The sequence below is a fragment of the Halictus rubicundus genome, chromosome 12 (genome assembly GCF_050948215.1).
Source record: "Halictus rubicundus isolate RS-2024b chromosome 12, iyHalRubi1_principal, whole genome shotgun sequence".
NCBI classification, from domain to species: domain Eukaryota; kingdom Metazoa; phylum Arthropoda; class Insecta; order Hymenoptera; family Halictidae; genus Halictus; species Halictus rubicundus.
This window is the reverse complement of record NC_135160.1, coordinates 764,079-778,784: the sequence shown is the minus strand read 5'-3', so window position 1 is coordinate 778,784 and position 14,706 is coordinate 764,079. Positions and strand designations below refer to the sequence as shown.

General features: G+C 36.6%; 2 protein-coding genes across 3 annotated transcripts; both read left to right on the top strand.

Moving 5' to 3' along the window:
* The first annotated feature begins 1,462 nt into the window (after positions 1-1,462).
* Rop (Syntaxin-binding protein Rop) lies at positions 1,463-8,162 on the top strand. 2 transcript variants are annotated; one of them, XM_076797373.1, is made up of 11 exons: positions 1,463-1,513; positions 3,222-3,518; positions 4,532-4,635; positions 5,238-5,386; positions 5,464-5,679; positions 5,751-5,849; positions 5,921-6,128; positions 6,205-6,453; positions 6,538-6,728; positions 6,810-6,964; positions 7,047-8,162. In XM_076797373.1, exons 1-11 carry the CDS (start codon positions 1,486-1,488, stop codon positions 7,106-7,108), a joined length of 1,758 nt encoding a protein of 585 aa, XP_076653488.1. In that variant the 5' UTR covers positions 1,463-1,485; the 3' UTR covers positions 7,109-8,162. The 2 variants fall into 2 exon arrangements, with proteins under 2 accessions (XP_076653488.1, XP_076653487.1); XM_076797372.1 differs by lacking the exon at positions 4,532-4,635 and adding an exon at positions 4,096-4,199.
* Positions 8,163-8,519: 357 nt separating this feature from the next.
* On the top strand, positions 8,520-11,370 carry Ass (argininosuccinate synthase). The gene is made up of 8 exons (XM_076797909.1): positions 8,520-8,702; positions 8,990-9,058; positions 9,185-9,430; positions 9,499-9,644; positions 9,842-10,106; positions 10,162-10,300; positions 10,369-10,470; positions 10,554-11,370. The coding sequence occupies exons 1-8, from the start codon at positions 8,595-8,597 to the stop codon at positions 10,715-10,717; spliced, it is 1,239 nt and encodes a 412-aa protein (XP_076654024.1). The 5' UTR covers positions 8,520-8,594; the 3' UTR covers positions 10,718-11,370.
* The last annotated feature ends 3,336 nt before the right edge of the window (positions 11,371-14,706 follow it).

Below are 14,706 nucleotides of genomic sequence, written 5' to 3'. Positions count from 1 at the left end.
GGCCCGTAGTCAGGACGTGGTATCACTGTTAAACAATATCCGCGGCACACATTCTTTCCCGTGCGATCACGCGAGACTACGAACGAATGATTTCGTTCCTTTATTTTTTTTTTTTTTTTTGAATCGACGCGCAGCCTGACAGACACCACGAAATTGCGAGGAAGATAAACGCGAGAATACCCAGGTTATCGTTCTTACGAACGCGAGCGGACCACACTGTCAGGCGCTGCGCGCGCAAACCGTCGACACGATCCACGCACACCGGCGAACAAATCGGTACTGACTGAACGAACCCTCTCTCGTCCTCGTTGAGCCGATCTTTCTTCTCCTTCTCTCTTTCTCTCTCTCTCTCTCTCTCTCTCTCTCTCTCTCTGTCTCTCTCTCTCTCTTTCTCTCTGTCTCTCTCTCTCGCCCGGCTTCACTGCCAATCCCTCTATTCTTTCTCTTTCTCTTTCTCTCCTTCAGATAGTGCCCTCATGTCGCGTATTCCTTGCACATTATCGATACGCCAGTCCGATTATTTCGTTATTTAAATGTGTTCGCGCCGATGCACTCGCAAGGCAAGACACTTTAACGAATTGAACGCGGCTTTTGCAATGGAACGGAACAATTATCGAAATTTTTAAATGGCGATCGATATATCGGAAAGTGTAACTGGCGCCATTTTAACTATTCAAATAACTGTCAAACAACACTCCTGCAAGAACAAAATGTACTTTTGGGTATTTTTAACTTTTTTACCTGTGCCTACAATGAAAACTTAATATATGCCGTTTGTAGATCTAAGTAAGTTTTATATGTGCACAGTTTCATCAAAATCGACCAAGGTTGCTATGAACTATACATAATTGAAAGTGGAAAAAATTGTTAGAAAGTGCGATTTAGATCAATGGTAAGCCTAAAATTCAAAGATTCTTAGATCTTTCAATGCCTATAGCTATTTTGTGCGTCAACCGATTTCGATGCAATCGAGTAAACTAATCCTTCTAATATTTCAAAAAACCTCAGGCCGTTTGGTCGAATTTTAAAAACGTGGAACCAATACGTTTTCAGTATCGTATTATAGCATCGATTTATTGGCTTCAATTCACAAATTTAAATTGATACTAATCTCGAGTGAAGCACTAAATATTCATAAATAATGAAATTATTTTAAATAAACGTTTGTACGATAATGAAAGATTATATTTGTACTTATGATATCATACTTTTCGCTATTAAATGTTTTACCTAGTCAGTTTTCCGTAACCATTCTCCAGCGAGATCAATACTTCGTAGATCAAAGTAGCTCATTCGGAAGATTTCAAATGGTACAGTAACTAATTAATTGTATATACATTATTGAGCAAGAGTCAGCATCATCGATTCGAATGAGGGAACACTACAAGATGATCATAGATTATGAGATAATTCTAGAAATATCTTTGGCTCCGTTACCGTTCCAGCGCAACCTGGTGACCAAGCCAGCAGTCAGTTACTGGCAAAATGGCGCTCAAGGCACAAGTCGGTCAAAGTAAGTAACGAAAAAAAAAATTAATTTTTCGCGATGGTGACCAAATTTTGAAATACTTTCACACTGCTATGTGAGAGCAATCTGTTTGATACGTTTCACGTGAAAAATATGCCATCTAAACCGCTGTCAGACTACGTAACCTCCAAGGGGCGTATATGCTATGATGATTTCATCGTTTATGAAGCGGCTGCTTCATGGAAATGTCAAACCAGTGTTCGTTCTATTCTGAAAATTCTATATCCTAAATTAAATATACCATCACATGAAGTAGCATATATCATTAGATTTCGTACCGATTGAAAATGTAGTTTATCACTGACATAAAGTTATTTTATCAGTATACTCTTCAAGTAAATACGTAAATATTGACTGATAGCCTTGCATAATTCTCACTGATACTGCATAAATGTACTTTTCTATGTTTCTCACAAGCAATGTTAGTTCTTAAACAGTACTAAACGATTCACCTTAATTATTTGATCGTATGTGATACGTTTCTTCAATTGAGCTCTGATAAACTAAATATGATATAAACAATTAATGTTCATAAGGCGTCTTTAAATATAAAGTATACAATATATTCGTATCATGTAAAATTACGATTTTTTAAAGTAATAATAATAGGTCTATGAAAGTGTTTAAATCTGTCTTCAATTAACCTTTTTTTCTCTTTAAATAATATATCAGTGGCACTATTTTGTTACCTCAAAATTTTAAAATCAGTGTGAATTAACAATGACTCCTTTCGTGTATCTTATGGAAACTATTAATATACTGTAGTGCATAATTTTCTGACGCGTAATCGAAAATACCGTAATACCAATCAGCATAGGGTAACTCAATTAGGGAATCGCTTTTCTAAAGAATAATTCTCACGTAACGCTGAAATCTAATTATCGGTGAATTTCAATTATCGAAATACGTTTGTAACATCGATTTAGTTCGTAATACTATACGAACGTTTGTACCTTTCAATCGGTTAAATTCCTTCAAGTGGGGCTCTGTGATCTGTAGTTACGAACCTGTCCTGGGTGACGTCATTGCTCCGTAAGAACGATCAATACGCGTTGAGAGCGCGAAAAGATATCGTATTTAATTTAAAATCACTCGAGCATAATTGCGATTAATTATGAATAAATGCATACGGCTTTTATACAAATAAATGGATGGTATATCGTGGGCCATACCAAACTGTTGAATTATTCAAATGACACTATACATGCCTGTTATGCGCAACAGGAAACGAGTACGAAAGGAAAATACAACTGCCATTGATTTATACGCAAACTATACTGAAAGCGCTATATTGAATAAAATGTTCTTTCGTTGAAATATTCGAATGATTCCGATTGTATCTAAATCGAAAATCAATATGTACTATGGATATATTATTTATATGTAAAATAATTATTAGTAGACTCCGGATTTTATGCATTTATGATACTAATGAAAGTATAAATAAATAAAGTATAAATAGTAAATAAATAAAAGTATTGGTGCACTATTTTCGATTTCCGAAAAATATTTTCGAAAAATCCGCAGTTCAATTATTAGTGAACAAAAAAGTGTCATTGAAAACAGTGGAAGATAGAATTATATTGTTATTTATCTGCGATAATGATTCTATGTAGAATTGTTAATGATTTCTCCGCGAAAGCATTGTTATTAATTCTAGAAATGATGTTCACCGTTATATTTTTTTCCGCAGAGATTATGAATGAGATCATCAAACAGAAAAAGGCCGCGGATAGTGGTACCCCATGGCGCATTTTGGTAGTGGACCAACTGGCCATGAGAATGGTATCGGCATGCTGCAAAATGCACGATATCAGTGCCCAAGGAATCACTCTGGTGGAAGACATTAACAAAAAACGGGAACCATTGCCGACCATGGAAGCGATCTATCTGATCACGCCGTGCAATAATTCAGTCCAAAAACTAATTGAAGACTTCAGCATTCCGACGCGGACCCTTTATAAAGTCGCGCACATTTATTTCACGGAAGGTACTATCGTACGTTTTATGTTGCTTCGTCTAAATTCTCTATGAAAACAATTCTATATCCACCGAAACAACGTAGCTTCGTAAGAAATTATGACAGACACCGGACATTTAACAGTAAGACCTCGACTAATTTCATTGATATCGTCCCATGATTTAATACCCTAAATAGAGTAGTGCCGATTATTTTGGTTGCTCGGCTCGACGCTGACGACATAAATTAAAGGAATCTCGAGGAGATTCCTACAAGATATCTGTGAAGTTTTGGACCCAAAGTGTTCGCTTATATCGCGACAATACTGTAGTCAAATATTGCGGTAGAAAAATTTCCGAAGTTTATTATTTTACAGTACGATTCAATGATAAAGAGGATCTTACTGCATCGTTTCGGTAGTGTACACTGTTCTCCTTGAATACACACGAGGACTTTCACTCCCATTTCTTTTAATTTTTGTTTGGAACGAACAAACGTGTAAGCAGCAGGACTTTATAAAATAATTAAAAAGATTGTACAAGAATGGACAGACCGGCGCATTAAATGTCCACGATCCACGTGAGACTCTAAGTATATCTCTTTACAGTGTGTCCCGACGAGTTGTTCAAAGAATTGTGTCACTCGCTGGTAGCTAAACGCATAAAGACACTAAAAGAGATCAACATCGCTTTCATACCATACGAGGAGCAGGTAAAGCAAAGGGAACTCTAACGAGAAAACGAAATGTCTAATCATTTTACGTTCTTCGTGGTGACGGGCGCACACACACTCACACATACTAACTCACACTCGACACACCCTTTTACACACAGACACACACACACACTATGTCCGACGTGTTGTGGTATTTTTTGGAACTCGCGAGCCTAAATCTCAATTTTTCTCGATGATCACGACAATGTTGACACGCAATCATTTCAACTATTAACCCCCTGTCTCCTAAATTTTTCCCTACTTCTGTACGATATTCACAAGTAAGCACGTACTAACGACGGAATGCATTCATGCTTGTACGCGAACAGTGTGTCCGGAGGAGCTGTTCAATGAAATCTGCAAGTCTCTCGCCGCTAAAAAGATCAAAACCCTCAAAGAGATCAACATCGCTTTCCTGCCTTACGAGTCGCAGGTGACGATCAAGAAACGAAGAAACTGTAGTTGCTAGACATGGTCACGAATCGCAACGATTACTTTCAATTCTCTGAGTTTCGAATAGCAGACTAGTTCTATCTTTTTCAGTTTTTTTTTTATTTTAAAAAGTAGAACATAGGCGAAAGACTTCTATGAATACCTTACTGTATATACATAACGAGGTTGCTTGTTAGATAAAACGTAGTTACTTGTTAACAACATATTCTGCGCCATGTATCTATAATTATGCATTATAACTTTCTACTTTCATAAACCTTCTACAAAAGCATTGGAAATATAAAATTTGAAGTGGCGCAGAATTTGTCGAAACGGATGTTATTAGTAAAAACTCGAAATTACTTATTGAATGATCACTCTATGTTTCCATTCGTACGAAAATTTCTTTTTTTGCATGCAATTCTGTACACCCTTATTATTTCGTAACATATCTTTCATTTCTCGATCCGTGTATGTATGTATGTACGTATGTATGTATGTGTGTATGTATTTCATTATTAATCGCACCGCTTAACGTACCAAATTAATCGCTTAATCTAATGAACTTCTTTTACGATAATATTTAAACAAGTATGTGTATAGGTCTTCTCCTTGGACTCGCGCGAAACGTTCGCTTGCTTTTACAACGCTTCTTTCGCCAACTTGAGGACTGCCAATATGGAAAGAATAGCCGAACAAATAGCGACACTTTGCGCTACTCTCGGAGAGTATCCGTCTGTCCGATACCGAAGGTATAGAACTACAATTTTTTATTTTCGATTATTCTGGAAAACCAATTTGTATACTACACTGTACTATGAAATTTCAGTGACTTTGACCGAAACGTGGAGCTGGCACACATGGTCCAACAAAAATTGGACGCTTACAAAGCGGACGAGCCGACAATGGGAGAAGGACCAGAAAAAGCTCGTTCCCAGTTGCTTATCCTGGACAGAGGATTCGATTGCGTCTCACCGCTGTTACACGAGTTGACGCTGCAAGCTATGGCATACGATTTATTAGACATTGAGAACGACGTTTATAGGTAATTAGACTGTATATAACTGCAAGCTCTAGGTCGAAATCATGTATTAACGCATATCAATTTTTCGACAGGTTCGAAGCGTCAGCCGGAGTGCAAAAGGAAGTATTATTGGATGAGAATGATGATTTATGGGTAGAGCTTAGACACCAGCATATTGCTGTAGTTTCACAGTAAGTTGAAACAGTTTAATCAGTGGATGTTAAAGAGCGAAGCAGAATTTAAATACGCCAACTCCTTTCAGAAACGTTACCAAAAACCTGAAGAAATTCACAGAATCAAAAAGGATGCCTCAAGGAGATAAACAAAGCATGAGGGACCTTTCGCAGATGATCAAGAAAATGCCACAGTATCAAAAAGAATTAAGCAAATATGCAACACATTTACAATTAGCCGAGGACTGTATGAAACGTTACCAAGGAAACGTGGATAAACTGTGCAAAGTAGAACAAGTACGTAATATTTGTCCGTTACTTGTATTAATATTTTAAAGCTCGTGATGTAAAATTTAACTTTATTGCTCGTCAGGATTTAGCAATGGGCACGGATGCCGAGGGTGAACGTATCAAAGATCAAATGAAGAACATTACACCAATTTTACTTGATCAAACCGTACACCACTTGGACAAGCTACGAATCATCGCCTTGTATGTTATTAGTAAAAATGGCGTCACCGATGAAAATCTTAATCGCTTAGTTCACCATGCCCAAATATCAGTGGACGATAAACAGACCATAGTCAACATGGCGAATCTTGGTATCAACATTGTAGTAGATGTAAGTATTATTATTTAGCGACTATAGATAAGTTTATTCATTTTTCATGTACATGTTCTTTCAAATTACCGTGTTGTCCCACAGGGTGGTAACCGTAAGAAATTATATACTGTAACGCGTAAAGAAAGAATCACGGAACAAACCTACCAAATGAGTCGCTGGACACCTATCATGAAGGATATTATGGAGGACGCCATTGAAGATAAGCTCGACTCCAAGCATTTCCCATTCTTGGCCGGACGTGCTGCTAGTTCGGGCTATCATGCTCCAACCAGGTATACCATGAGTTCTCGTCTTTAACAAAAGGTGCAATATATTTTACGCTTGTGACTATACATCATTATTATTATTTACAGTGCGCGATACGGTCACTGGCATAAAGACAAGGGCCAACAAACCATTAAGAACGTACCGCGTTTGATCGTCTTCGTCGTCGGTGGAGTTTGCTTCTCTGAAATACGATGCGCTTATGAAGTAACAAATGCTTTGAAGAATTGGGAAGTGATAATTGGTAATGTCCATACGCAATTGTTCACAAAACCACTAAAGTATTCGCAAGCGTGGTTTAATATCTAACTACTCTTCTTTTCCAGGTTCGTCGCATATTATCACGCCGAAGTCTTTCTTAGACGACCTGAGCAAACTTCATGTGTAAAGACATTTTCGTGTAGACACAACAAAATAAGAGAACACATTCCCGTATTTCCCGATACGTCATTAGCTTTGGCTCCATCAATCAGTACCAGCTATGAAACTCTGTGGATGATCTCGATTATACAATTGAAATTATTATATAGGGAACACGCAGTCAATTCTGTAGGTCGCGCAGCCATTTAAGCGACCATTTAAGAAATTGGTGAATGTCATATCATGAATAGCAAGTTGAGCGATACATGAACGGCGTTAGAATGGAAAAAAAATATTAAGTGCCTCCGCGTTTAAAAAGATAATAAGAAACGAATAAACATCTTGGCAATACTGGTGTAGATCACACGGAAGTGCTTAATTGTACCTTAGGCTGGCGAATGATCTAGTTCGAATATGATATGTTACTTTGAGCCGTGTTACTCCTTTATTAATAATAAGGAGCCGGTTAGCAATGGAATTTGATGTGTTGTAGAAGAAAATCGTGATATACGTGTAAATTTCTCGTTATTAGCATTTCGTTATCTCCCGCTTAAAAAAAAAGAAAGAATAACAACTATAGACTGTTACATACTTTATCTTAAAAGTTTAATCTTCGATTTCACTCACAGAATCAATAACGCTTATGGAATTCGCATGAAAGATATAAGTATCACGTGCAACACAATTACGCGTGTGTCGATTTCAAAATAGAGACATAATGTGAATATTAGTATTTATTATATATCTTCATTCTATTTAAATATGTTTCCTTGTATAATAAAACAATAAGTGTACATTAAATTATTTATTATACGTTTGTTATAATGTTGATTCGTTGATAAATATGTTCACTTAGCGTGCATGTATGCTGACTTGTAGTGCAAGTAAGTCGACCTTAAGTTCTCATGAAAGCAATGCATTTAACATTCGTCAAAAAAAGATTGTCCGACTTTTGAAGACTTATATACCGGTTCAAATAAAAGTAATTAATATTATCTTCACCGTATTGATAACTATTTACATGTTGAAACTTCTGCTGCACATAAGAAGCAATTATAATAAACCGCTCTCGGCCGGTGGAAGTGAATCTGTTAATTATTCATAACAATTATTGATGTACGTTAATATTACGATTACTTAGCGGCGAGATTAATACAAAGTTGACGGTATCGAATATATAATATATAATATATAATATATTATATGAACGTATGTGTATGTAGATTGTAGACTAAACAAAATGTTCTGCTTATAAAGGCCTACAATTTGCTCCAATTATCGTCTTTTTTTTAATGCACACGCCATACCACATAATATATAATGTTTTTACAGATGTCATTCGAAATGCGTATAAAAATTGATTGATATATACACTGCTATTGCAATACGCCTGTAAAGGTTATCATTTATCAGGGGTTCGGAGACGTGTTTGTCTATACAATAATATTCCAATTGCCAGTCTGAAAATGAACGCTTTCATTGATATAGTCACCGTCATATGAAGTCTCTATAGAATGTCGAAATCCGGGAAGAAAGTAATTTTAGCTTACAGTGGTGGTTTGGATACATCCTGTATACTATTGTGGTTAAAAGAGGAAGGATATCGTGTTATCGCTTACATAGTAAGATCGTTCGGATACTAATTAGCAATTAAAGTGCACTTAAAAAATTCATTATATCTCGACAGCGGATCTTTAAGCAAAATAAAAATTTTCTACCTGAATTGCAACAAATTGGAGCGAAATAGAAATTTATTTTTCTTTTTAATATGTTCAGTAGTTTGAAAATAATATAACAGTATTTTTGAATTCTTCTAACGCTTCTTTTACTGTTTTAAATCACACCTTATCATTTTTGTGATAGATGCTTAAAATCCGCCGTCTAATTATATCAATCAATTATAATTTAGGCAAACGTAGGACAAGAGGAAGACTTTAATGCTGTTGAAGAAAAAGCGTTAAAAATCGGCGCTGTGAAGGTAAACGAAGATGCTTGCATTAAAATCTATTACCGGAAATCATTCTTTCAATTACGAACCGCACCTCCTCAGCGATGAAGTCTACTCCTTGAACTAATTTCCCACATTTTTATTAATACCTGCAAGGTCGTAATTGAGGATCTCAGAGAAGTCTTTGTATCTTCGTTCGCATGGCCGGCTGTTGCATGCGGATTGATCTATGAGAACAGGTATCTCTTGGGCACATCAATCGCTCGGCCATGTATTAGCGAAGGTCTGATAAGAATCGCAAAAGCTGAGAACGCTTCTATAATAGCTCACGGCGCGACCGGTAAAGGCAACGATCAGGTGCGTTTCGAGTTGAGCTGCTACAGTCTTTGCCCTAAAATTCAGGTAAATTTCTGTTTTTAATTGTATTCGATGCTACCTTTTTCTATACGACTTTTGAAATTATCACACAGATACTTGCACCCTGGAGGGAAAAGAAATTTTACACGAGATTCGCAGGAAGGCCAGACTTATTGAAATACGCTCGGGAAAATGGCATTCCTGTCTCTGCAACACCGAAAGAACCGTGGAGCATTGATGCAAATTTATTGCACATTAGGTACAGAGGAAATTGAGACGTCAAACTTTAAATTATGTGATCGCCTGATTCACCCAGATATTATCACATACACAAAATAACGCTCTTATTACATTAATTCTTCGATTAGAAAATTAAACGTTCCTTGAATTGTAATTTTTATATAAGTTAGCAGTGATTGGATATATTTTTCGAATTTAAAAACTTCACATTTTCAGTTATGAATCAGGAATTCTAGAAAATCCAGACACATCAGCTCCAAAAGGATTGTACACAATGACAACCGATCCAATGAACTCTCCCGCGGAATCGGCAGAAATTGAAATTGGTTTTAAAGAAGGATACCCATCATTCGTAAAAAATTTAAAAGATCAAGGCATATATGTTAATCCTCTGTTAATAATGCAATACTTAAATAAAATTGGCAGTCTACATGGTATAGGGCGTATAGACATCGTCGAGAATCGTTTCATCGGCTTGAAGGTATGAAAAGATTAAATTTAATTAGAAGCACCATGAAATTACGTTGACATTATAGTCCAGAGGTATTTACGAATCACCCGGTGTTAAAATCCTTCACGAGGCTCATCAGGACTTGGAAATATTTTTACTAGACCGTGAGGTGTTAAGAGTGAAATCTTATTTGACCGATAAGATGTCCGATTACGTTTACAATGGTAAAATGAATGTTTTAATAGATTAATTTCTTTTTGTCTTTTAATCAAGCTCAAAAAACTTCTTTCAGGCTTATGGTTCTCTCCTGAATGCGATTTCGTGCGGAACAGTATACTGTATTCTCAACAATACGTTAATGGAACGGTTCGATTACAATTGTATAAAGGAAATGGTGGGTATTAACAAAATACATAGGTAGTAACACGTAAAAAGAGTTTGTATGAAAATGAGAAAAAAGTAATTTTGATCTTACAGTCTCTATACTGGGTCGACATAGCGAAGTCTCATTGTATAATAAAGAGTTAGTCTCAATGGATATTCATGATGGCTTTGAACCGGAAGATGCTGGTGGTTTTATACGGACGCAGGCTCACAGATTGAAGGAATTTTATCGTCTTAAAAACCAACAGACAGATTAACGTTATACAAGCTTCTAGAAATGTAACGTTATTCAAAAAGATGCGTGTATAATTTTTGATAAAATAAGTATAGTTCGTGTATAGTTGTATATTTTTATTTTGATTTTACTTAATTCGATTGTTACCGATTTCGTATGTAAATTGGCCGAAGGCAGGATCTGGTTATAATAAAACAAAACTACCAACACGGTTACTTTCAATTAGTTATTAATACTTAAACCTTAGAATAATTAATATAGTCGTAGATATTATAATAACGTGTAATATGGATTGTTTTTATCTGCACTAATAGTATACACAATGATCGTTCTTATCGTTTCTAATATATTCGCAACATAAGAGAAAACATCAAATATGAGACAATAATGTTTTAATTAGTATCTCTTCTATAAATGACTATGTAATACTCTCACTCTACTCCACATACTATCTGTCTTTCTCTCGCTCATTCTCTCTGTCTCTTTTTCACTATTTTATTTATATATATATTTATACATGTATATATGTATTTGTATCTTTATATATAACATGCAAAATTACAAACTAAGAAAGGTAATCCTGTATGTACGTACAATTAATAACCTGCTGTAACTCCTGTATTCACATTTATCTCGTAACTTTAATTCGAACATGTAATAAACATTTTGTTTTCCTTATTCGTTACTTTATCGATTAATAGTACAAACAATGTACTTCAATTTGACATTGTTAAGTAAACTGAGATTTGAATAGAACATATATATACATATAGATGCTCATACGTGTGTCCATTCTTATGCGTTTCAAGCATGATTATCGAATGGAAAGAAATTGCAAAATTCACTCAGAACTTCTTTACAACGTACAAATTGAATTATATCTTGGCAAAGAACTTTTTTTTTTCTTTTTAAAAATATATTGTAAGACTTAAAATGTACTTTACGTATACGAGATGTATTTACGTAGAAAACTTATATGTGCAGCGTACTGTGATCGTTTCATTTTTTTTTCTTTTTTTCTGTTTTTTTTTTTTAAGAAATAGATTTTTTTTTCTTCAACAACATGGATCAGACAAAACACAGGATAAAACGTAAGGTTTCGTTTGAACGAGTAATGGTGCAGTGGAAATCAAGGATAAACGTGCGAACGAACGTTGGCCCAGTAAACGGTTCTCTCTTACTTAACAACATCAAGCGTTTCTTTATTTTTTAGCCATTTATTCTTCATTTCATTATTATTTATGTACAACCAGCTTAATGTCTCGCTATCGTTAGTCGTAATAAGTCTACTAAAACTCATGTGCCATTGGAGATGATGTGCGCCCGTGGGAACTTATATAAAAAATTATTTTTTGATACAACGGAGTGATTTTGGTATTACTTACGAATTATTTTAGGTCTTTACCTAGTAACTTACACTGAGATCTAGTAGGTTATACAATCTATCGGCCTCCCTTAAATATTACAAACCTTATCACATATATAGAGGTGTGTGTATTAGTATTATTACTTTTTTTATACATAGATATTCTGTATTCTGTTTAAATTGCTGCCAATGATTTCTTCCCGTATTTACAATTACAAACCACGTATTATACAATCATAATACCTAACACATGCACTCTTGTCTCTCTCGTTCTCTCTCTCTCTCTCTCTCTCTCTCTCTCTCTCTCTCTCTCTCCCTCTCCCTCTCCCTCTCTCTCTCTCTCTAACTCACTCTCTTTCTCTCTCTTTGTTTATCCCATTTTTTTAATATTTTTTTTTAATTTTAGAATTCGTGTCACTGTTGAGCTTGTTATACTTCAATGCGGCGCCATTCCTTTTGCGTTCAAAGGAATTTTTTTGTTTGAAAGGTTCGAACACACTTACGATTGGTCATTCTAACGATACAGCACAACAGAGAAAGAAAATAACAATGATTAGAAGAATTCGTAGCAAGAAATCCCTGAACATCTGTCACGAACCGGAGGAGGGATAAATTGTTCAAAGTCTCCGAAAATAACGCTCGAAGACACGGAGAATTAAACCGATAAAAAGAATATGTAGTTGACGGGGAATACAGTTAAATACGCGTCGATCTTACAAAAAAAAAACATATTAAAAGAAAAAATAATAAATCTTCATCGCTGAAACCACGTTTCTTGCCGGTGAAAGATCGGTTCGCCACGTTACGCGCTGATACAGACAAAATCAATCGTAGTTCCTAAAACGCGTTCGATACTCTTTCCCCGAGTCTTGGATACGATTGCTCTGTGTCCGAGAATATTACGGTGTGGTAGACGAAGTTCTATCATAAAGCGACCGTGTACCGCATTCGCGTATCGGATACACCGGGTCTGCACGGTCCCAATTATCTTATTCGGCTACCGGCACGATCGATACTCGTCGAAACTGAGACGATATACGTGTCCACATCGCACCCAGGACAATAGAAAACTTATTAGCCCTCGAAAGATCGCTTCACACCGAAAGAACACGCTGCCCGATTATAGAGGAACAAAGAAGAACACGATCGAGATCGTTCTCGCCGTGCTCCTTTACTCGTCGGCCATCGGCGGCTCTCATTTCCCCCCTGGCTCTTTTTTTTCCGAGAGAAATCGTTCTACCACATTAAGTGCATACAACAACAATTAACATACGGATGACTAAATCATTGTACATGCTAAACCGCAAGCATTGATATTCGCTGCGAATAGATTGCTAACGGTCCAAAGAACCAAGATTCTTCAAAAATCTTGAATTTTGATTAACGAACACCGGCGGGAACCGGCCCGTCTCGTCCCGTCTCGTCCCGTCCCGTCGCGATGCATATTAAATTAAACGGACGTAGGAGATAGTCTAATGTATTGCTAGAATTAGTATCGACGATCACCGAGCACGAGACCGTACTGATATGAAAGCGCACACAACACGTGGGAACGAAGAACATTCCCGCGAAAGAAATCGATGCTGGCCATCGACAAAGTTCTTTCGATCATCTCCGATGCACTCAACAACGAAAACAGGATTTTTCGAATAACGGCGCGTGAACGAATTCACCCCTCGTCCTCTCCTTGTGTACTCCCGTCTTGTCACACGCCGGCCCTGTCTTTTTCTTCTCCCGAAAATCCAATCATTATCACCCATCCTGTTTCCTCCCGGAGTATTTGTATCAGTCGCAAATAAAATACACGCTGAACCCTTCGAGGAATATTATATCGTTTACGATTATTTCGTAACATTTCTTTTTTTCTTTTCTTTGTCTCCGATCGATACGTTCCGCACTTAGAAATTCTAGTTTCCTCTGTCGATTGCAATTTATACATAACTATAACCATGCACACACGCACACATATGATTACATTACGCTAAACAACGTGGACACTAACGACGTGCTCTCTTCTTTTTCTTTTTCGTCTTGTATTCGATACACGCATTCCACGCTCTCCTGTTCGCCATTATCCTGACACATCTTTCTCGTAACTTTTAACTCCACACATATTCGGAGAAAGCGCTCGAGAAACCTGAACAAATACGAAGCGACAGTATCGGTTCTAAACACGGGTTCAAGGAATAAATTCTCTGTACACACTGTAACGTTACACACGGTGATCTTTCGGCGAGAGGCTCGGCGTTTGAACGCGTTATGCTCGATCTGTGAACGGTATACAGTCTCTACTCGATAAATGTCCCAAATATCTAGCTTATAATTGTCCAAGAACTATCCCCACTGCCGTGGGGTGTGCTCGGCGGTCGCCGAGGAGTGCAAACATAGTACCGGTCGGCTATATCGGTGCGAGACCACTACTAATCCAATACAAAACTTCTTTATTTTTCATTATTTTTTTCTATGGGACTTTCACCAACATATTCGTAGCATTTTTCTAATGAAAATGATACCAAATATGATAAAATTCTGATGATATAAAAAAATAATGAAAAATAAAAACGTTTTGTTATTGGATTAGTAGTGGTCTCACACCGATACAACCGATCTCTACGATCCGATTTCTACGTTCGGCAGTGGATCAA

Coding starts and splice junctions, on each gene's coding strand:
- Rop (XM_076797373.1), top strand. CDS start 1,486: ATGGCGCTCAAGGCACAAGTCGGTCAAA. Junction 1,514..3,221: donor CAAGGCACAAGTCGGTCAAA/GTAAGTAACGAA, acceptor TTTTTTCCGCAG/AGATTATGAATGAGATCATC. Junction 4,636..5,237: donor TCCTGCCTTACGAGTCGCAG/GTGACGATCAAG, acceptor GTATGTGTATAG/GTCTTCTCCTTGGACTCGCG.
- Ass (XM_076797909.1), top strand. CDS start 8,595: ATGTCGAAATCCGGGAAGAAAGTAATTTTAGCTTACAGTGGTGGTTTG. Junction 8,703..8,989: donor ATCGTGTTATCGCTTACATA/GTAAGATCGTTC, acceptor ATTATAATTTAG/GCAAACGTAGGACAAGAGGA. Junction 9,431..9,498: donor GTCTTTGCCCTAAAATTCAG/GTAAATTTCTGT, acceptor ATTATCACACAG/ATACTTGCACCCTGGAGGGA.